Raw genomic sequence first — 24,409 nt, forward strand, 5'->3', positions numbered from 1 at the left:
GAAAACTTTTATTGTTCTCTTATCAATTACTATGTTTCCACATATAGTGGTTATTATTACGCCACTTATCACATCCACGTTTAAAATATTTTTTATGCTTGCATTCACTTCGAGAAGTGCAACATATATAGTAGGACGAATTTTTAAGCATCCCATTAATTTATGGTAAAAAAATTTTATAAAACAATCAAATTTTTTGTGTATGATGCTTGAATATTATCCGATGCTACCAAACTTAGAGGTAATAATAACCATTCAAACAATACACATCATACCAAATTCTAATACGACATATATATTATAAGACTCTCTATTACAATTTTAATCAAATTTTAAGCATATTCAAAATAATTTAATTATCACATCTTTAATTATTTAAATATTATAGATAATAAGAAAACCCTAATTTAGATGAAGTCTTAAAATAATAATTTTTCCATAAAGAACCATTAGAAAAAAAATTAAAAAAATGGTGGACAAAAAATAACAGATACGGTAAATTGGTTATATTAATTTACACCACGTTTGGTTGGGGTGAATAGAATAGGACTGTAATGGAATAGTGTTGTAATGGAATAGAACTGTAATCAGTAATTCAATTGTTTGGTTCAATGGAATGAAATAGAGTTGTAATAGTATTCTTGTGTTTTGTTGAATAGAATAGATGTTGTAATAGCATAAGGAAAAATACTTAAATGATCAAAGTACCCTTAGCAGAATTTTTGTTAGGTAGATGATTATTGTTATTGTTATTAAATTTTAATAAGATTATTATTAAATATAATTTAATCATATTTTAACATAATTATTATTAAATACAATTTAATAAAATAATATATAATTTAATAATATTCTTAATTCAATTATTTGGTTCAATGGAATGGAACATGAGTCGAACTAAACTGAATTATAACAGGATCCCAACAAAAATAAAAATAGAACGATTAGGACCTCAACCAAATATAAAAAAGGTATTTTTATTTTTAATATAATTATGATCATCATTTTAATTTAATTTTCCCTTTTTTATTTTGTGGTAAGGGAAAAACCAACTATCCAATGTATTAAAAAAATCTAATTTTTTCATTCTCTATTTTACAGAAAATATATATACAAAATCTAAGAAGTTAGTTTACCCCAAAATACTTATAATATATGCACACATATACATTTAAAAAATAATAAGGATTATAAACATCCTATTATGTATATTTACATATGCATTTATAACTTTACACTATAAATGCAGCGTAGCATTGCATATAGCAATTGTATGAATAAGGAGCAATTGTTGCCTTCCCTTCCCTTGCTTTGTTGCTTTGGTCTGATCAGTCCAACATGTTCTTGTAATATATACACATATATGCATGTATTAGAAAATGTAATTATAAACATCCCTTCTTGTCCGCCAAATAGTAGTCACCCACCATCAAGAAGACATGTTCTCCCTGAGTCACTTCCGCTGTACCCTGATTTTCAATGCATTCAACTTTACCTGCAATTCTACAAAACCAAACAATAAAATAATGTCTTATTATACCCTAGGTAGTGAACCTTACAAATCACTCATAGAAAACTTGATGCATTTTTTCCAATGAAACCAATGATATCGCGGACCCACAGCTAGTTCAAGGACCCTCAATTGATTCGCGAACCACAACTCGATGAACTTCAGACTTCTACATCAACAATCTTAAAACACATAGTTAAATTTGTCCCTACCATAAAAGGATCATGTAAACAACTTACATTGGTTGCTTTCTTCTTCTCATCCCCCCTTAGCAGAATCTCTAATTTCTCTCCACAAAACCATAATTTCCTCCCAACCTTCAGACTCATTCCCTTCATTCTACCTTCATCTTTTTCTTCCTCGCTGGTTAACATATTTCAGTCCATCTAAATTTCTCCAACTATGCAGCCATTTCTTCATAACCAAAACAAACTTGCCCATTTCCATTTTCAAACTCCAACTTCAAACAATAGTAGTCTCTTGATAGAAGATAAACCTGTAGGCTTTGAGCAAGTTATAATTAAGGTAATAAAATGTCCAAATAACTCCAACCAGAAAACTTTTGGAACATATAGCATTGATCAATAAGTCACTGATGAGGTACAACAAAGATGAAGCATACCTTTCCTTCTTATTGAAGAAAACTACAATAGTGAATGTTTTCCTCTACTTCATCAGAAACTCTCAGCATGTTTTGATAAAGAACCTCAATGAAAAATGATGTAAAGGGGGCCATAACCTTACATGAACTAAAAAGCACCTAAAACCTTATTGCATATTTCTAAGCATGTAAATAAGCTGTGACTTTTGCTGAACATATGATAGCAGGTTAGAAGCAATGATTTCCCACTACAAAAATGAAAAAAAAAATAGTACATACATTACAAAGAGTAGAAAAAGCCATATGACAGTCTTCTTCTCCAATACGACCTTTGAGTCTCTTACGATTGAATCTCACATATATATAAAAGCATGCCTTAGAAAAAATCTCACTCAGGACACAAGGAAAGACAGGAGGGCAACTATATTATATGATGCCTCATTTCTACAATTAAAAGTTCATTCTAGAAGTTATGAGGAAGATAGGAGGAAAGGATCTGGACTAATAGTTGCTAAATTATTAGCTCTGTCTAGTCTGAACTTGGACTTTATATTATTCATTACTATGTTCTTTTGGGTCAGAGACATTACCATGCTTACCATCAAAGACATGAAACTCTAAAGGCACCAAGAAAATGTGTTCCATAAAATAAATAAACCAATAGATATATTCATAGCCTAACTCCCATATCATTGGCATTATTTCCAGTTAAAGTTACGGAAACTAAAAATAAAAAATAAGAAATAATGTCAAGCAAAAATAAAAGATAATATATAGTTGTATACTTGCCATCCTTGATCAAGAAATAGTTTTTCCTTTGCAAGCAAAGTTGGCGTGACATAAATACCCAAAAGTGCATAGCCTGACTCTGAAAAGAAAAATGTCAACAAAGAGGTATTGATTTTCAACTAATAACCAGTGTATGTTTGTATAAACCAATATCAATTCATTCAAGCTCCCCATTTTTGCCTTTTTAATTCCATGATTGCAAATAAATAAAAGGTATTGACTACTATGTCTTAATCTCTAAGTTCAAAATTTATTACATTTCAACCAAAGAGAATTAGGAGTGCTTTGTAAAAAATTTTTAGCTAAAGATGGAGAGAGGAGAAAAAGGGATGTTTTGTAAAGGGAACATTCGAACCTAGCTAAACATCTTTTAAGTTTTAATCTAACATCAAAAGAATTTAAAATAATACAAAATGTCTATAGGTTAAAAAATGAGCGCAAAAAACTTACTGGGAAATAACTAATTCACTCACAGAATTAAGCTAACTTATAATAGATGAAAATAAGAAAGTATGATGGTTTCACGTCTAAATTCTTATCATTTGTTGCCCAAACAGATCATCCAATTGAACCTATTGACAAAGACCACAAATTGTAAATTCAATGTTCTTTTCAACCATGATAGACACAGAAGGGAAGGCATTCAAGAAAGGAACACTAGCAGAAAGCCGCAACCAACAAAAAAGAGGAGGTAAAGATGTTGGGTTTTCAGAAAAGTACAAAACCTGCTCATACAACAAAAATATCGTTGTTGAAAAAGTTCTAGATGCCCGACCAACGATAAAACAACTTGAAATATCCTCTCCCTCAAAACACAATGATTTGGGAGTTGAGTTGTAGCTTATTTCTTAGAAAATTTAAAGAAAACCCATTACCAGAAACCCCTTCTAAAACAAAATTTGATGATTGCAAGAACAGAAACCAAATGAAATTAAACTTGAAAAGAAACATCTGCTAACCTGAAAATGCACTGTTGTGATAAAAGAAGCAACTTTGAATTTGTTTGCAAAGAAAGTGTGAATGAGATTTTAGGAAGAATTTTCTTTATTTCTATTCGGTAATGGTCAGAATGGCTATTCAAAGCTATCCGTATTACGAATTTGAGGGAATAGAAACGCTTTAAGTGATTCGACCGAATGAAGAAACAATGAACCAAACAACAACATTACTATTCATCTAAGAATAGGGGGGAATGGCACAACCAAACGTGGCCTTATTATCATGCAAGATCTAACAATCCTCGAGTGTTTTGGTAGTAAAAGACTATGTGTGGGGTTTAAATTTTTTTCTCCTTTTGAATCCTAAATGCAGTTTGATTTAAATTTCTTTGTGCATTAGATGAAATAAAAATAGATGAGTTGAGTGGTTAGATGAGTTGAGTGGTTATAGACTTTGAAAGAAGGTTATTAGTTCAAAGCTTTTGATGATATATAAATAATAAATAATAACGCGTTGAGTGATTATAAATATATTTATAATATTTGTTCAAAATTTATATTTATAGATATAAAAAATATAAATAAAATAAAATAAAATATTATTAAAATCATAAAGTACATCAAAATTATGTTTAAATAAAAATAATTATTTTGGAATTAGATTGATCCAAATCACAATTTCAAGCCGGGCCCCGGTTGGGCCCTTTTGAGAGATCAAATATCGGGTAAGGCTTTTTACATTATGTATAAGAAACTTGTACAAAATCTATCTTATTTCTTCAACCTCCGAAAGAACCCTAGCGGCGACTACAACAGTATCAAAACCCTAAGCTTTCAACAATGGTAATTTACGTCTTTCCATTTTCCTTCTCTTTTTTTTTCTTTTTTTTCTTTTTCTCTTACAGTGTGGTGAATGGTTAAATTTTGATAGGCGGATGTGGAGGCAGAGGTGGCGGCGGCCGGAGTGCCTAAGAAGAGAACATTCAAGAAATTTAGCTTCAGAGGCGTTGATTTGGATGCTCTTCTTGATATGTCCACCGATGAGCTTGTCAAGCTCTTCCCCGCGCGTGCTCGTAGAAGGTAATAAGATAAAAAATAATAATTCATTCTTGCAGACCATTTTTTCAATTGTTTTTTTTTTTTATGTGATTTTAGGTTCCAAAGGGGTCTCAAGAGAAAGCCCATGGCATTAATTAAGAAACTCCGCAAGGCGGTAATTTAATCTTAACTTTCCTCTATCCTTCCTTGTTTTGTCAATTATATTTATTGGATTAATGTTTAGATCTAATATCGAATGTTGAGTTAGTAGGGATTGTTATATTCCATTTTGTTGAAAGTTGGAACTTTGCTTGAAGCCTAACAGTCAATACTGTTACTTGAAACTCTTATTTATGCTAAAATTAAGTATATGATTAGAGAATTTATTACGTCTGGACCATTTGTTTCATGTCTCAGATTTTACAATTATGAAATGCTCCTTTGACTTCTCATTTTTCTTGAAGTACCCGTGTCGGAACTTGTGTCCCGAGTCATGGATATGGGGATATGATCTCTAAATATCCTCCAAACCTTAAAAAAGGTCTAACTATACCCATGTTGGACACATACCCTTATTTGACACTCACTCATGTTCGAGTAACATAGATTACTATATATCCTTTCTTTTTTAAAGCGAGAATCAAGTTTCTTTAGGAATGAAATTATAGCAAACCCTAGTAGCTGAAATTGAGTCTCAATGTCTGAAGAGTATTGTTGTAAATTGTTATTATTGTAGCCTTTAGTTGAACAGATTGCATTGATTATGTTCAAATTATGTCCCAAAACCTTGCATGTGCGTAACAGATTCTAATCCTTGTTATATTTAATCATGTTTCGAATCTATTTCTGATTTTATAAAGTAACGGCTCTCATATTATTCTACTTGCCACTAACTGTCAACCTATGTTGCATGCATGAAAACTCTATACGTCATTTGTCTGCTGTTTGTTAGATTATTTTCCTATTAATTTTCCACATTCTGATCCATTGCTTTTAAAACTTCTGTTTGTTGCTGAATTGTCTTTTTAATTCTAGCTTTAGAGAAATTTATGTTGATTCAATGTTATGAATGTTCTTGGTCATTCTATTCAAGTTACCCATTATTCTTGCATAATATTTGCTCTGGAATATTGAATCAGAAAAGGGAGGCCCCACCGGGTGAGAAACCAGAACCAGTCAGAACCCACCTGCGGAATATGATCATTGTACCCGAAATGATTGGAAGCATTATCGGTGTGTACAATGGCAAGGCATTCAACCAGGTTGAAATCAAGCCTGAAATGATCAGCCATTACCTTGCCGAGTTCTCCATTTCGTACAAGCCAGTTAAGCATGGTAGACCTGGTATTGGTGCTACCCATTCTTCTAGGTTCATTCCTCTGAAATGAAGTCCATTTCTGCATCTTTACCTGGAAGAGACATTTTGGTTGCTGCACCTCTAGTATTTTTATTTAATGACAGTTTTATATGCTTTAAGTTATATTCGATACTGATACTTACGCTTGCTCATTTATTATTAAGGTTGTTAAGGATGACGATTTTGGTAATTTGATATATCTTTTGTTAATCATGGCTGTCCCTGATTAGTCTTTCTACTTATCCAGAATTTGAGATTTAGGCTCAGTTTAGGAATAATTTTTAAAAGTGCATTTTTGGGGTGAAGTTAAAATTTTTAGCTTTTTGACTTGGGAGAAGCATTTTTTCCTCTCAAAAAGCATATTGTTTAGTAATACTTTGTCTAAAAGTATTTTTGTTCCAAAAGTGCTTCTTAGAAGTAATATTAAACACACCTCTACTTTAAAAGTAAAAAAAATTAATCTTTTTAATTTTTCAATTTAAAAATTCTAATCCAATAATTATTATTGTTTGTAATTTCTGTTAAAATTTTTTAATTAAACATGTTTATTTTTTATCAATCATATATAACATAATATGATGGTAGTTAATCAACATGCAAGTATATTTTGACAAAAAAAATACTAACACTAATGGTTGGATTGAAATTTTTTAATTGGAGTATAATTTTTTATTTTTTTAAACTTTCAAACCCTAATCTCCTCCTTTCTCCCCAGGAACACTTTCCCCTATCCAATAATTTTCTCTTCAATTCTTTTAATTTTTCTTTTTTACTTAGGTTTAGTTTGTTTCATTGAAAATGATTTTTGAAAAATGATTTATTTTTTTGAAAAAGTTAATATTTTTTGGTGTTTGAATGAATTTATGTAAAATATTTTCTGTTGTTTGGTAAATTTTTTAAAATTATTTTATAAAAGTTATTTTCAATTAAACAAACTTACATTTGAGATTTTTTTATTTATTCATTGTTTAATTGAATTTATTTTTATCTATAATTTTATATTTTACATTGTTTTTGCATATATTAAAAATATTATGTTAAATTCAGATTTATTGTAACGTCATTTTTTAATTACATGACTACCAAGTATTTTTTATTTAAAAATGTGATATCAACAAAATTGACAAAAAAAAAAACTAACGATGTCAACAATTAGACTTGATTTTCAAATTTGAAAAGTAAATGGACTAAATTCTTGAAAATAAAAGTAAAAAGACTAAATTACAAATCTGTGAAGTATACATAGACTTAAGACATATTTTTACCTTCATACTACAAAACATTTATTTATTAAATATATTTATAATTGTAATAAATATTTATTATTAAAATATTAAAATTGAATATTTTCAATAATATGTGAATAATATTATTTAAAATTATTATTTTTAAAATTTATTATTAAAATAAAATTGAAATATTAAATAAATTATTAAAATAATAAATTATATTTATTATATTAAAAATTTATTATATGACTAAATATAAATAATGAAATATGAATGTTTAATAATATTGAAAAACATAATATTTTAAATATTTTTAATTTATTATCAATATAATAATATTAAGCTTGATTTAAGTTAATTTTTATATAAAAATAAAATTATCTATAGGTGAGCTCTTTTCTAGAAAATGATTAACGCTTTTCAAGAGGGTAAGTCGTTTTACAAGAAAAATGGCTTATTTTACCTTGACCAGTAACTCATTGTCCGCTGACCAAACTATTTTCTGTAAAACAAACACAGGAAAATGTAGAAAATATTTTCCGTAAAACTTTTTACATGTAAGCAAACAGACCCTTAATTAAATTTGATTGATTTTAGGTTTTAAAACTAAAAACAATGGAAGATATTTGCTTTTGCTTACTTTATGCTGCTCTAATTCTTAATCCAATTTGAATTTCTCGGAAACCCAAATCAGTTTCAATGAGTTCAAACTCAAGTTCAAAGATGTTCATCAAATGTCGGATGTCTTGTTCTGTAAACTCAATGCTAGGTTCGATGAATTATTCTCTACTTTGAATGATGTTTTTGCCCACCTGGATCAACACTCGCATTCTATTTTTTATGTCAATGTTAAAGCTAGCATTAAAGAGTTAACCTTGCTTTTGAGATGTTGCATTGTTGTTTTCAAATGGCTTGTGTTGGATCAGAGGCTTCTTGTTGAAAAAGGTCAAATTCTTTTAGAGATACTAAGGAAATGTGTTTTTGTGGAGTTATACGGAGAGAATGAGAAACCTTGTAGTAGTTTTGAGGAGGTCTCTGCATGAATGTATGTATGTCAGGAATGTTCTGTCTGCTTCAGCTTAAAAGAAAAAAGGCTGGACGGTGGTGTCATTAGTCGGAGAGATCACCAAAGGAGGTCAGACGGTGGCTAGCGATGTAGAAGCAGGGCAGCTGGGGAGGAAAAAGAAAAAGAACAAAAGAAAAGAAAATGAGGAAAAATGAGAAAGAAAATAAAAAAAAAAGTTAAAAAAGGCCAAAGAGGACACCCCGTGTGGCAACGCACGAGTGGCCAACGTTGCCACGCCAGCAAAAAAGTAACAACGTTAGACTCAGGTACCAATATAGTGGACAGAAAAAAAATTCAAGTACCAATCTAGGCAAAAAGAAAACCATGAATACCAATCTAGGACAAGTGGACAAGTTCGAGTATCAAATTTATATTTAACCTTAAAAAAATAGAGTTGACAAAATAAGCCGGAGCCCAAAAGTTCGACCATGTTGATTTGAGCCTGTAATAATCTGAGCCCAATAGAACTTGAGGCTGATAAAGCCCAAGTCTGTAATAATCTGAGTCACCGATTTAGTTCAAGCCCAAGATAAATTTGAATCACAACTCAAAAAAACTTAAATTTATAAATGAACAGTCAAAACAAAATTAATAATTAATATAACTATATGATATTATGTAAAATATAAATAAATTATAATTATTAATTCTATGAAATGTATTCATAAAGATTACATTTTTATATTAAAAATTATTAATAACAAAAATAAGTAATAATCAATTTTTGTGTAAAATAATAAAGTGATACTATTATAAAATATTTTTAATACAATAATTATATATAATAAATATATCAAATTAATAATTATTCAAACCTATAAAATTTAAATTTAATGATAATATAAAATATATAATGATATAATATAGTATTTTGAATAATATAATGATTAAGGTTATAATTATCACAAATGATTAAAGATGATATATTTTGTAACACTAACAACATTATGGTATGGATGATTTTATTGGAAAACAATATTAGAGAAGTAATAGGAAAAATGAATGACAGAAATTAGAGTTTTAGATTTATTTAATTTCTTTATTATATCAGATTTATTAAGAGTTTTAGTTTTACTTATTCTCCCTATTATATTAGGTTTTTTATTTTCCTTATAAACTCTAAGTTAGGAATTCTATTAGGACTTTTTCCTTTATTATTAACAACTTATAAAAGGTTGCCAATATGAAATAAAGAAGTAAGGAATTTATTTTTATCACAAACGTTATTTTGGGAAGGGGTTAAGTCAAGGACGAATTTGCCTTTTGAGTAACCATAGGTTAAAGCAAGAACTCTTTCTCGTCTAGACCTGTGACTAAATCCTATGTCAAGGCACATAACAACTTGGTATCAGAGTCAACTATCATGGGTGACGAAAAGACTTTGATAGCCAAGCTAGAGGCTTTCATGGAACAAATGGCTACAAGGCAACAAGCATTAGAGGAGCAGGTGATGATGTTATCTCTTTCGGTCCAAAAGACAATGAAAGGGGATTAAAAAAAATGAAAAATAGGGCAGCAGTGAAGGTAGGAGAAGGAATTCAGACTCGCAACATGGAGGGTACATGGTACCACGATACTCTAAGATGAAATTTTCCACTTATGATAGTGTTGGAGATCCTTTAGGGTGGTTGAAAAGATGCGGAATTTTTTTTTGGCAATCAATGGACTAACGAAGAAGACAAAGTAGACTTCGCTGCATTCCATCTCTTAGGAGAGGTGCTACTATGGTTTGATCAAATAGAAGAAGAGGAGGCAGATATTGATTGGGGGCACTTCAAAGAGTGTTGTCATGTAAGGTTTGTGCCGCCTATGAGTAATAACCCCTTGGGTGAACTTGCAAACTTGAGACAAACTAGGGCTGTATAAGAATCTCAATGCTAATTTCAATCACTACTGGCTAGGATACTAATCTTAAACTTCGACAATAAGTAAACCTTTTTACTACCAAGTTGGTAGAGGAACTTAGAATTGATATTGAGATGCAACAAATAGGAAACCTTGGAGTTGCAATGAACATGGCTCGAGCTTTGGAATGTAAACAAAAGGTCTTTTCCAAAATGTTATCTCGAACCAATCTAAACTGACCAACTTCCCAAAACACTAGCAACAATTCAATCATTCCAACAACTAAGAGCTTTGCACAGAGATAGGGACAAACAAAGAAATCAATGGGGAATAACATCAAAATAGGTTTTTCTGCACCATTTATCAAGAGATTGACACGGGCAGAAATGGCGGAAAGAAGGGATAAGGGATTGTGTTAGAATTGTGATGAGTCTTATTCCATGGGACACAAATGTAAAATGTTATTTTGGATAGAAGTACCAGATATTGAAGATAAGCAAGATGACGATAAGGTATATGATCTTGAAATCTCTTTACATGCCATCAGAGGAACTTGTAGTTCATCTACTATGTAACTAATAGCAAAGGTGGCAGGAAAAATAGTGTTAGTCCTTGTTGATTCGGGCAGTACACATAACTTTTCTATGTGAAGGTTTATTGCCAAGATTGGGACTGAAAATACAGAAAAAAATCTAGGCTGTAAGTATGTGTGGCAAATAGAGAACGAGTTCCAAGCATAGGTATTTGTAAATCAGTATTCGTGGTGGTATATGACAACTTTCAAGCTGATTTTTATACAATACCATTAGAAGGGTTTGATGTGATTTTGGGGGTTAAATGGTTGTGTACCCTTGGTCCGATTTTATGGGATTTTAGCTCCTTGACTATGCAATTTGTAGTAAACAAAAAGGAGATACTACGGCAAGGGAAAAACCCAGAGGAAGTTCCACAACTTAGTATGATGCAAGGACATGATTTAACTAATATAGTCTTGGATAAACTACTTGTAGAATTTGCACATTTGCCTAACCGCAAATGTAACCATCGTATAACTCTTAAACCAGGATCTAGACTAATTATAGTCAGGCCTTATCACTACCAACATTTTCAAAAGGATAAGATTGAGAAGTAGTGTGATCAAATGTTACAACAAGGAATCATTCGACACAATAGATCACCATTCTCTTCTCTGGAAGCTTAATGCTTGTATTGTTAAAGATAAATATCTAGTTCCTGTAGTGGATCAATTGTTGGATGAACTTCATGGGGCAAAACATTTTACAAAGTTGGATTTACGATTGGGATATTTTCAAATTAGAATGGAAACTACAGATGTGGAAAAGACAGTTTTCCGAACCCACCATGGACACTTAGAATTTCTTGTCATGCTGTTCGAGCTTACCAATGCCCCTTCCACATTTTATAGTTTGACGAATGACATTTTTCGCCCTTACTTGCGTAAGTTTGTTTTGGTCTTCTTTGATGACATATTAATTTATAGCAAAACATGGACTGAATATATGTATTGTAACAGTCTTTTTTCAGTGAAATTGGAACAGCGGTTTTGAGATCACAAATCTGATGTCAAAATATTTATTTTATTAATATTTTAAAGTCTACACCATGTTAGTAGTGTCGTATAAAAATTTTGTTAATAAATTTTATCATTAGCATGTTTAATTTGATAAAAAGGTCTAAATTGCATAAGGTCAAAATCTGAGTTCTATAAGTGAAAGGTGTCAAATTGCTATGAAATTGGAATATGAGTGGCCTTAAAAGGTAATTAGACCATTAATATTAATAGTGGACAAAGATGGACGACTTTTTAATGGTTTCAAAGGTTAATACTTAAGGTTAATTTGGTAAATTAATTAAAAACAACTTAAAATAAAAAAAAAGGTAAAAGAAAGATATAATCTTTCTTCTTCTTCATCAACCGAATTTAGCACCTAAGGGAGCCATTAAAGACTTTTCAAGGTTCGAACATACTCCATCTATGGATATGAAGATAGACCATGTACGGCTCTAGCTCGAGGCAAAGAAAAGGCTTCGGATTAATCAACTACATTTCTACGTTTATCGTCAAGGTAAGTTCGTATGTTTAAATAGCATTTTAAATTATGTTTTAAATGCTATTATTTTATATAAAGTCAAATTGTGTTTCGGTCGAAAAATTCAATGGCGTATCGACGATTATCAGCTAATGAAAAAGGATAGCTTTGGCTATTAAAATAATGAAAAGGGATAGGCTCGGCTATCAAATTATGAGAAGGGATGGTGACGACCATCAATAATGAAAAGGGATGGTGACAACCATCGAACAATGAAAAGGGATGGCTTTAGCTATTGAATCGTGAAATGGATAGTTTCGGCTATCAAATTATGAAAAGGGATAGCTTCGGCTATCGATCTATGAAAAGGGTTGGGACAACCATCATGATTTTATCCGTTTGAGCTTTGGTAAAAATTATCGATGCAATTTACCTTATTACTATGGAAAATAGTAAGTATGTGATATCCATGGAAATGAGAAGTATAAATTCACTTGAATTAAGTTTATGAATCAACTATTCTTATGTTGAATTGATACATATGTAATTTAAGATTATGCAACGTATTGAAAAGCATAGATTATATACTACGAACTTAAGCATAGATTATATACTACGAACTTACTAAGCATAACATGTTTACTTTATGTTTATTTCTCTATGTTTTGTAGTTTAATCGGGAGCTCGTTGGGTTGGAAAGTCGTTAGGGACCTATCACACTATCCATCAGCTATATCGGTAGATTTTGACATTTTTAAGTCTTGGTTATAATGGCATATATAGGTGTTTTGGGTGATGTTATAGCCATTATGTTTTGGCTAGTAAATTTGGTATTTTTGAATGATGAAATGGTGTTGTAACACCCCTAACCCGAATCGGTCGCCGGAACAAGGTTACAGAGCATTACCAGAGATTACAAATCAGATAACAAATATTTCACATTTATACAGTATTCAAATCAGAAATCAATCATTAAGCCCCTCATAAGAGCCCTCAAGGCCCTAAATATGCATTACAAGTAAGTCAGGATTAAATTGAAAACTCAGAGAATTTTTCACGAAATTACAAAATCTTCCTAGGTACAGGGGGCACACGCTTGTGTGGCCAGGCCGTATGGCTCACACGGCCGAATGACACGCCTGTATCCTTACTCATGTAACTCTTTAACTTGGGTCACACGACCAGCCACACGCCCATGTGCTAGGCCGTGTGGACAATTTAATTTTCTATAATTTGGTGCAGTGGTCACACAGCCAAGACACATGCCCGTGTACTAGGCTGTGTGACACACATGGTTGAGACACATTCCCGTGTCTCTGCCCATGTGATAATTCCTGAGTTTTCTATTTCTTAATTTTTAAGATGCAGGGGACACACGGCCAAACCACACGCTTGCCACACGGCCATGTCTGTAACACCCCTATCCCATAACCTTCGCCAGAATAGGCAAGGGGCATTACCGGACTTGTAACTCATGTCAGAACAGTAAAATTTCGAAATTTTTCTTGAAATAAGATCGTTCATTTAAATAAGTACTAAGCACAGCCAGAGGTAAAATTTAAACTTCACTAAGTAAACATTCAAAAGATGCCATTTTCGCATGGCTTATATACATTAACCAAAAATATTCTTCCGCCACTAGTCTATTCTATACATACCATAAAATAATTCTAAACATAACAGTAACAAGCGGTGGATAGTGATAGTGTGACTAGTTGCTGACGATCCCCGAGCCTGTAGCTTCGCAATGAGATCTATAAAACAGAGGAAACAGAGTAAACGGAGTGAGCATTACAATGCTTAGTAAGTTTTAAGCAGTGTCAACAGATAACAATCAAATTATAACATAGTTGTTCGTATATTTTATTTCACTCTTCCTTCGGGCATACCATCCCTTTACCGAATATGCACATCTCATCATATACAATAGGCAGATAAACTTTCACATAAAAGTGAGCTCATGTGACATAGATATTTTCGAATGATAATAACCTAGATGGTCAAATATTTCCAAAGCACCTTCTTCATCAATTTTCAACTTTCAATAATCCTTTCCACTTGTTCATAATCACATCCATATTTTTAAGTATTTCAACATGACAAGTACTAAATTATCGTTGGCACATAAAGAACCAAACATATTCCTTATCACATATACGTAAGCTTACAAAACATAATCCTTACCTTGAACTGGCACATCTAGCTGAACCCAACCCATACTCAAATCATAAGGCTTTTGGGCAGAATATGCACTAATACATAAGAATATTTCATCACATACTTCATTATACAAGCATACCATTACCAATTAGATCATTCTCATATTTGGAGTTATAATATTAATCACATTTACCTACCTCTTTATACTGACAATTCACCTCGAAATCACTCCACCGACGAGTAAGTAATACGTACCTGAACATCTTAAATACATAATACTTATTTGATGGTAACTTATTGCAGATACTCAATACCAAAGTCTTACTTGAATCCTAGCAATTAGCCGTCGGGTCTTTAAAGCTCGGATATAGTACGAGCACGAAGCCTACAGACATTAATCAGGATAATATTCTCGCATAGAGCCTGCGGGGTTTTAACCCGGATATAGTACTGACACAAATGCCCTTCGGGACTTATCACATTTATACACTTTCACATCCATCACATTGGCCATTCGGCCTTATCACATATATACACCTTCACATCCATCATATCGGCCATTAGGTCTTATCTCATATATACACTTTCACATTCATCACATCGGCCATTAGGCCTTATCACATATACACACTTTCATATTCATCACATTGGCCATTCGGCCTTATCACATATATACACTTTCACATTCATCTTATCACATATATACACTTTCACATTCATCACATTGGCCATTCGGCCTTATCACATATATACACTTTCACATTCATCACATTGGCCATTCGGCCTTATCACATATATACACTTTCACATTCATCACATCGGCCATTAGGCCATATCACATATACACACTTTCACATTCATCACATCGGCCATTAGGCCTTATCACATATACACACTTTCACATTCATCACATCGGCCATTAGGCCTTATCACATATACACACCTTGTACACCAATTTCATCATAACAAAATTGACTAGGTATACTAGTCATTTACGGATTATAGCTTCACTTTAATATGGATTTGGTACTTTGATTACTAATAATTAATCGATAGCTTATAAGCAACTCAAATAGTTTTATTAAGGTTTACAACATAATCACAAATTCAGCACAAGCTATTTTTCTTGAGCAACAGTCATTAAATTATTCGTAAATGGAGCTACGAAACTCCAAATGAAGTGCCGTTAATTTTCCCTGAAAATAGATTCATACATATTTTACCCAACAAATTTTCAGAATTTTTGGTTTGGCCAATCAATGCCAGATTTTTCTTCAAGTTTCCACTATTTCACTGTTTGACTATGCTGACCACTCTTCACTACGAATCAAATTTCTCATTGTACAAAATTCAAAATATGTTCTAGTTTATTTCATTTGAAACTAGACTCACTAAGGCATTTAGAATATAAATTTTGTATTTTAAAAAATTTTGTACAATTTATAATGATTTTCTAAAACAGAACAGAGGATTACAGTGTCATTCTGCACTGTCTCACACAACTTTAAATATCTCATTATCAGAAATTCCTTTGCTTACACGGTTTCTTTTATAAGAAACTAGACTCATTAAGCTTTAATTTCATGTGTCATTCAGCCTCTAATTAAAGTCCATAAATTTATGGTGATATTCTAAATTCACGTTACTGCTGCTGTCCTAAGCAGACTAATTCAAATTACACTTAAATTCCCAAGCTCAAACACTTAAGAACTTACCATTTGAGCTTAGAACATAACATGGCCACATCATATCTTATTAAATCAACTCATCATGTCCTATTATGATTGAATTTACTCAACGTTTAATCACTTAAAACTTACCTCGGAAGTTGCCGAACGATTACGACGGCTCTTCGATCACTTTTTTCCTTTCCCTTATCCAACTTTGATCCTCTAGGCTCTTGAGCTAAATCAAACAAATTTACTTCTCAATCAAACACATACATACGGCAACCATATACATTTCAAAAACCAATTCATTCGTATCATTTGTCCATATATTAGCTTTTAGCATATTTGGTCATTAGAGCGACCTATTTAACTTTCAAGCATTCATTTCTAATTTTAATTAAACAATGCCGAATGCCATTAGCTACTAATGCCACACACACACATGTGCATAAAATTCATCCATACATAACCTCTAGCTCATTCGGTCATTCATCTCTCAAACCTATCAAAGTTTCATGTCAAACTTCCCTGGCCGAATACACATATAAGCACCTAATGCACATTTAGCATTTTTTTATTTACTTCATGATACATTCGGCCTTGGCAAAATTTCATTAGAAATCCCTATTAGCCACTTTATCAATCAATTATATCATCTACTTAATATTTCATAACTTATCATGCTAGCTGAATATTATTTATTCAAGTTCATCATCTTCATATTCGGCATTAGCATCAAATATAATAGCCCATTTCTTCCCACTTTGAATCTATGCATCCATTTAATCATAGTTTGTTCAAGCACTCATACAACAAGATTCATCCAATTTAACAAGAAACAAAAACTTTATTCCTCCATAGCTACAATGGCCGAAAGATCTAGACATCTCAATACCGAAATTTCTAACATGGGTTGCCTAAAGAATTTGGTAGGGAGTTCAAATTTATCTAACATTTCAAGTAACTTAACACATCCATATAGCTAACATGCTAGTAGTATCAAGGCATCAACTAAAATTTTGAAGTCTCTTAGCCGAATCCTAACTCTCCAACAACTCCAATTTCATCCATGAGATAAATAGAAGTAGGCTAACCCTCCAAAGGATGTGTAAACCTCCAAAAGCAACATTGAACATACCTTAATCTCAAGAACCACCTTGGCCAAACTTCCCCTCTTCTTCTTCCTTCAATTCACGGCAATGGAGGAGCAACCTAGCTCATTTTTTGTTTCTCCCCTACTAACCACTATTATTTTATTACCCATGTTCTTTATTTTATTAATTCTAACATAAAACACTAACATAAAATGTTTATAATACATTTTAACCCATAGCATGGCCGGCCACTAGTCAAATTTTGGGTACTTTGACATGCAAACCCACAACTTTAATAGTTTAACATTTTAATCACTTGGACATTTGCCTATCATATTTTTAAAGTTTCTCAAATATGCCCTTTTTAGCTAAATTTCACATCCAAATGACAAAATTAAAGCATGAAATTTTCACACATACTTATTCACAAATAATAAGCATAGAATATAAAAATTAATTATTTTTGTAACTCGGTTTTGTGGTCCCGAAACCACTTTCCGACTAGGGTCAAATTAGGGGTGTCACAATGTCTCTGCCCGTGTGGACAAAATAAAGCCATTTCTAAGCCTTATTTCTCACCCAAATAAGTCTTCCACTTACATTGGCATTTTAATACATTCCCAAGTCAATACATAACGCTCAAATCAAGCCAAAACCGAGTCTTATGCATGACTTATCATTACCTATGTTCAAGTGTTTAAAATTATCAAATACAGATACACATATAGATATATAAGTATATTTTCTCATTTATGCTTACTTAAAGCCATTTAACATTAGGTTTATATGCTTTTCATCACATAACCATTTCAAACACATCAAACATAATAAGACCTTATACAATTTCATCAAAATATGTTTAATACTAGCCATTCCAATGGCTAGTTACAACCAAAGCATTATCATGCCAACTTTGGCCAAATTAACCTATACATGCCATTACAACTAGAATTAATTTTACCATTTGCATCAAATGGGTCAATGGATAGTGTGAAGTATCTCTACCAAGCTTCCAACCCAATGAGCTTCCGAATTCCTTTAAAATAGGGAAATTAAAAACAGACTAAGCTTTTAAGCTTAGTAAGTTCGTATAACATGGTAATTAACTTACCGTTCATTCGTGTTCAAGATAAACAACCCTAACACATATGTTAAATTTATTAGTATCAGAGCTACAGTTTAGCCGACTCTTGGACTAACGAAGCGTATACAAGTCTAGCTATACATGCCATTATATAACTTGTGATAGTTTGACATCTCCTAACCATTTTAAAACATTTTTTCACAATGTAATGTATCCAACCGAGCTGATTCTAAAAAAGCTGAAAGTAATGCTCAAGCCTTAGTGCAAAGAGCAATCTTGAGTAGTAGAAGGCTGGTATCTGAGGCCCAAAGAGAAGAGGCTAAAGAAGTCTCCCTCTAATTGATGAATAAGTAGTTTACTAAAATTGTAAAAATGAATCCATTTGTACAATAACCTCCACCCCCTCCTGTTCCTCAAATTGGTTCCCAAAGTGCTTTAAAGTACAGAACTTATCTGAACGAAAAATACTAATAGAGTTCTTGATGAATTGTCGTGTATAAAAATTAAATGATTAAAAGTATATGATATCTCTGTTAAAAGATTCAGTTTATCAGTGGTAGAATATCTTGATTTTGTTGTGCCAAAAGAGAGGGTTACATGACCGTATATGAGTATAAAAGAGAATTTGTCCAACTGAATAAATATGCAGATAATGTATTTTAATTGAAACAAAAAATGTGCAAGTGATTGAAGGTGGTTTAAATGAGGACATAAAAGTTTAGTTAGAATTCTTGGATAGAACCTCTGATTGCACATTTGTGCCTCTATCTACACTTCGGTGCCTCTCTTATGCATCTATGATGCCTCTGGTGTGGTGTAGTTACCCAAGTATTCTAGTCAAGTTACTTAGTTCAACGGGCTATGAATTCTTTAAATTATAACTTATTATGTGTTTAAATGATATTGTATATTCTTGGTAGTTGTAAATGAAAAATGTTCCAATGAATTTCATGTTTACATGTGTACATATCTAAATTGTGGAAACATGGTTTATGATAAGCCCTTTAAGGAAGGGTTATTATGATATAACCTGATATGTAAACAAAACTAATGTGTTGCGTGAACTTGTATTTGGATATCAAGAAACATAAATTATCTACTTGAATATCTATTTTGTTTAAGGTAAGTTAATTTGGTGTTTAAACTATAAACTTACTAAGCTTTTTTTAGCTTTCTTGTCTTGCTTGCAGTTTTTTTGTAGTTAACAATTTGTAAACTGATTGGATGAATCGATTTGGAGCTCACACTATCCAGCCTTTTCTGTAGCTTTTGTTTATCATCTTGGGATATGGCATGTATATAGGTTTTTGTTGTTGATATGTAAAATGTTATGTTATGATGGTGTTTCTAGTTAAATGGTTGGTTTTAGATGTGAGTTTGAATTGGTTTGGTTAGGTAATCATTAAGGTTAAGAAGTAGGTAATGATGCTTTGGAATGGTAACTTGATGTGTATGTTTATATTTTGGCCAATTTTGGTTGATTTATTGAGCATGAAAAGATAACTAATGTTAAGTGCCTTCTAGGTTGAGTTATTTGTATGAATGATCATTAATTGAGGTGCCCTTTAATGGCATATTGGTTAACTCTTATAGGTTGTTTGAAATGGTGTATTTTTTGTACGTTGCTTTATGGTTTTGTCATGATAAGGCTTGTGGAAGTGGGATGTCTTGATGTACAAGATTTGGACATATTTTGGCTTGTTTTAGGGGCAACATATGCTGTACACGAGCTATCACACGGTCGTGTGTCATTTTAAAATCAGGTGCATGATCCACACGACCTGGAACACGACATGACCGTGTGTCCTAAATAATTTGTAGCACGTTCTGGCACACGGCCTGTGACATGACCGTGTGACCCAACTTCGAATAAACACACGGTTTGGCAGACGACCTGTAACACGACCATGATGCACTATTTCGAATAATCACATGGGTGGACACACGGGCTGGGACATGGTTGTGTATCCTAACCTCGAATGTTCACATAGTCTGGGCTATGTCACACGGTCGTGTTACCCTATTTTCCATATTTTTCAAGTTTTCCTGAAATGTTCTGGTTTGTTACTATTTGATCTCAGATTGTTTTTTGGACGCTATAGGCTCGATTTAAGGCTTATAAGTATTTTTTTTATCATGAATGGATTTAATTGTTATGTGATTGTATTTTATCAGGTTAACATTTCTTAAATGAAGTAAAATGTTCAGTTTTGCTTTGTAACAGTCCATCACCCTAAATCGGTAACGAAAATGGGATATGGGGTGTAACAGCGAAACCCAGAAAGTTCTCAACTTAGCCGACACTAATACTTACTCAATTCTATACTCAATTTTTCACTTATATGCCAAACAATATTAGAATATTGAGTCTCCGCTGGTGTAACACCCCGAACTCGAGACCGTCACCAGAGTCGAACACGAGGTGTTAACAGACTTTAAAAAAAATTTCCCAGACACTGCCAATCTGCGTACTAGTCGCTTTAAAAATCATATCTTGAGTTCAGAAACTCGGAATCCAGTTCCGTAAATTTTCCCTGAAACTAGACTCAAATGTCCATCTACATATTTTTTTCTAGAATTTTTGGTTGGGCCAATTACTACAGTTTATTAGTCAAAGTCTCCCATGTTACAGGGATCGACTACACTGACCTTTGCGCATTACGACTTGGATATCTCCCTTTACAGGGCTTCAATACTGATGCCGTTTGTTTCTATAGAAACTAGACTCAGAGAGTAATCTATACATATATGGCTTGACTCCTAATTGTCTTTGGTTAATTTATAATGAATTTCCAAAGTCGGAACAGGAAATCCAGAAACCGTTCTGCCCCTGTCTCACAAGAACCTAAATATCTCTTAACATACTGTCCGTATGATTGTTTCGTTACTTTCCTATGAAAATAGATTCATCAAGGTTCGTTTACATAATTTATTCACTATTTTATTCCACTCCTACTATTTTTAGTGATTTTCCAAATCTACATCACTGCTGCTGTCAGCATCTGCCTTTAAGGTAGACTTTACCTATTTCATAGTTTCCATGATTCAACTAGCCCTTTTTGCATAAATAGCACAATTTATGATAGTGATTAACCATTCCCATGGCCAATCCTTGTCAAGCATATCCACACCTCTCAATAACCATATCCATACCAAATGATTATAACATTATACTCAAACATATATAAGCCATTTTCGCATGGCTATCCAAAATTATACAAGTCCAAAGGGTCCATGACCCACAACAAACGGGTAGTCCTATACATGCCATTTCGAAGTTCAACCAAAATTGTACCAAAAGGGGGGGGCTTTGATAGTGTGGGCGACTTCGACTTCAAAATCCCGAGTCCGATAGCTGGAGAACCAAAATCTATAAAACAGAGGATCAAAGGAACGGAGTAAGCAATTTATGCTTAGTAAGTTTTGAGCAAGGAATTCCAGCACAGCAAAAGTATAGCATTCATATAGCTAAACGGATAATTTCATATGCACAAATTTTCGATATCATACTTGCTTCACATTACCAACCCTTATGTACATACACAAAAGATCAACTTAGCCAAAGGCCGGTAGCTCGTTTATCAACTGAGCGAATACTTATTTGTAAGGGCTCAACTAAATTCAAGCACATACGAAACATACCTCAATGTTGGGATGTTTCTAGAGTATTTACTGAAATTTTTACAGCAAGATCATTCATTCCCAAATCACGTACCTTCGGAATTTAACCGGATATAGCTACTCGTTCAAATGCCTTCGGGACATAGCCCGGTTATAGTAACTCGCACAATTGCCTTCGGGACTTAACCCGGATTTAGTAACTCACACAAATGCCTTCGGGCTTAGCCCGGAATTAGTATCTCGCACAAATGCCTTCGGATCTTAGTCCGGATATAGTAACTTAGCACAAAGCCTTCGGGACTTAGCCCGGACATCATTCAAATAACCAAGCACATTTAACAGTAAATCATGGCACATTCGTATTTCATTTTCGTTAACAAAACTCAAACACAAGACACTTATCATTCTTGCAATTTCGGCTCAATAGCCACACACAAAGAGCATGATTTTGATTTGCTTAAAACATGATCTAATCAAATCATAATTTAAGCTCTTTTACTCAAGAACTTACATCGGGTGTTGTCGAACGATTCCGATAGCTATTCGATCACTTTTTCCTTCCCTTTATCGGATTTAGTTCCCCTTTGCTCTTGAGCTTAACTAAACAAATAAATTGATTTAATCATTTGAGCATCGAAAAGAGGAACACAAGGCACTTAGCCCATATTTATACATTCTACAAGTATGGTCACTTGTATTGACTAAACACCCTTTTGTTTCAAGTTCAAAACTTGGCTAATACACACATATATACACTAGTAAAGCATCCTCTCCCTTTCCATCAATTTAACACATGCATTACTCATTAATATACAAAAATTATATTCGGCCTTAGCACACAACTTGCTAGCCGATTCTTCTCCATCTAGCAACCAATGCACATATGTGCTCACTCAAAAATGCTAAAAAGAAGATTCAAGAATAATCAATCCACCATCATATGCATCATTAACAAGCTTCATATTTAGCATGCAATGGCATTAACACAAAATCTACCTAGGCCGAATATCATCCCCATGACATAGCAAAGATTTGAACCATGGGCTAATTAGAACTCAAGCTAGCAACTAAAAACATGCATGAATCTCATGGCACAACCTCAAACATACCTTGATCTAGATACAAGTATGGCCAAACCTCCTCCTAATCCTCTTCCAAACCAAACATGAAGCAAGAACTCCTTCCTCCTTCCTTTGAATTTTCGGCCAAATGAAGATGAAAAAGGATGAACAAAATTTTCTCTTTTCTTTTCTTTAACTCACGGCAATGGGGGGGGGAAACAACCACACACTTTTTTTTTTGTTTTCATCATATTCCCTTTCATTATTTTATGCCCATGCTCCTTATTTTATTTTTTTCCACCATGATGCACCAACACAACATGTCTATGACATGTCTTTCCCATCACACTTGGTCTACCATGCTTGTCATGGCCGGCCACTACTAATTAGGGGGGAATTTGACATGCAAGTCCCCCCTTTTTATTTCATGCACTAATAGGTCCTTATGCTTCGACCTATCACATTTCAAAAATGTCGCACATAAGTCCTATTGACTAAATTCACATGCAATCGACTAAATCGAAGCTTGAAATTTTCACACATTCATAATTACATATTCTAGACAATAAATATCACATTCAAACATTTCGGTGACTCGGTTTAGCGGTCCCGAAACCACTTCCCGACTAGGGTCAATTTTGGGCTGTCACAGCTGGGCGGGCTGTTAGAATTCTCCCCCACTCAAAAAATTTTGCTCTTAAAATTCATACTTGTGAAAAGCTGAGGATATCGCTATTTCATTGCACTTTCTCTTTCCCAAGTAGTTTCTTCTATATTATGATTCCTCCATAACACTTTCAATAGTGGAATTCTTTTATTCCTTAGCTCTTTCACTTCACTTGGTGTGTGACCCAAGTGAGGGAGTTACACGGGGTCGGACATAGGCTGGGACACGACCATGTGATCCGATTTCGAATATCTACACGGCCTGTGAGACGGGCGTGTCTTTGGCCTTGTGAGACACATGGCCGGGCCACACGGGTGTGTGTCCCCTGTATTTTGCAAAATTTTCTAAGTTTTCTAAAGTTTTTTTGGAGTTATCAGTTTAGTCCCGAACTACTCCTAATGCATGTTTTGGGCCTCATAGGCTCTTATTAGGGACAATTTGATTGTTTATGAATGATGTTTATATTTGAAATGGAAAAGTGTATGAGAATTGTATGTGTATTTGTGTAATAAGTCTGGTAATGCTCCGTAATCCTATTTCGGCGTTGAATACTGGTGAGGGGTGTTACAGTGATTTTTAATGAAAATTGTATTTAAGGACTTATTTGTAAAAAAGATAGAAGTTCATG

General features: G+C 33.0%; 1 protein-coding gene and 1 long non-coding RNA gene across 2 annotated transcripts; one reads left to right on the forward strand and one right to left on the reverse strand.

Moving 5' to 3' along the window:
* Nucleotides 1–1,062: 1,062 nt before the first annotated feature.
* On the reverse strand, nt 1,063–4,269 carry LOC107897061 (uncharacterized). The gene is made up of 3 exons (XR_001684012.2): nt 3,860–4,269; nt 1,750–2,979; nt 1,063–1,503 (listed from the first exon to the last, which is right to left on the reverse strand). It is a non-coding gene; the product is annotated as an uncharacterized lncRNA (long non-coding RNA).
* Nucleotides 4,270–4,279: 10 nt separating this feature from the next.
* Nucleotides 4,280–6,443, forward strand: LOC107897062 (40S ribosomal protein S15-4). The gene is made up of 4 exons (XM_016822402.2): nt 4,280–4,681; nt 4,770–4,918; nt 4,994–5,051; nt 6,016–6,443. Exons 1-4 carry the CDS (start codon nt 4,679–4,681, stop codon nt 6,262–6,264), a joined length of 459 nt encoding a protein of 152 aa, XP_016677891.1. The 5' UTR covers nt 4,280–4,678; the 3' UTR covers nt 6,265–6,443.
* The last annotated feature ends 17,966 nt before the right edge of the window (nt 6,444–24,409 follow it).

The sequence above is a fragment of the Gossypium hirsutum genome, chromosome A10 (assembly GCF_007990345.1).
Source record: "Gossypium hirsutum isolate 1008001.06 chromosome A10, Gossypium_hirsutum_v2.1, whole genome shotgun sequence".
NCBI lineage: Eukaryota > Viridiplantae > Streptophyta > Magnoliopsida > Malvales > Malvaceae > Gossypium > Gossypium hirsutum.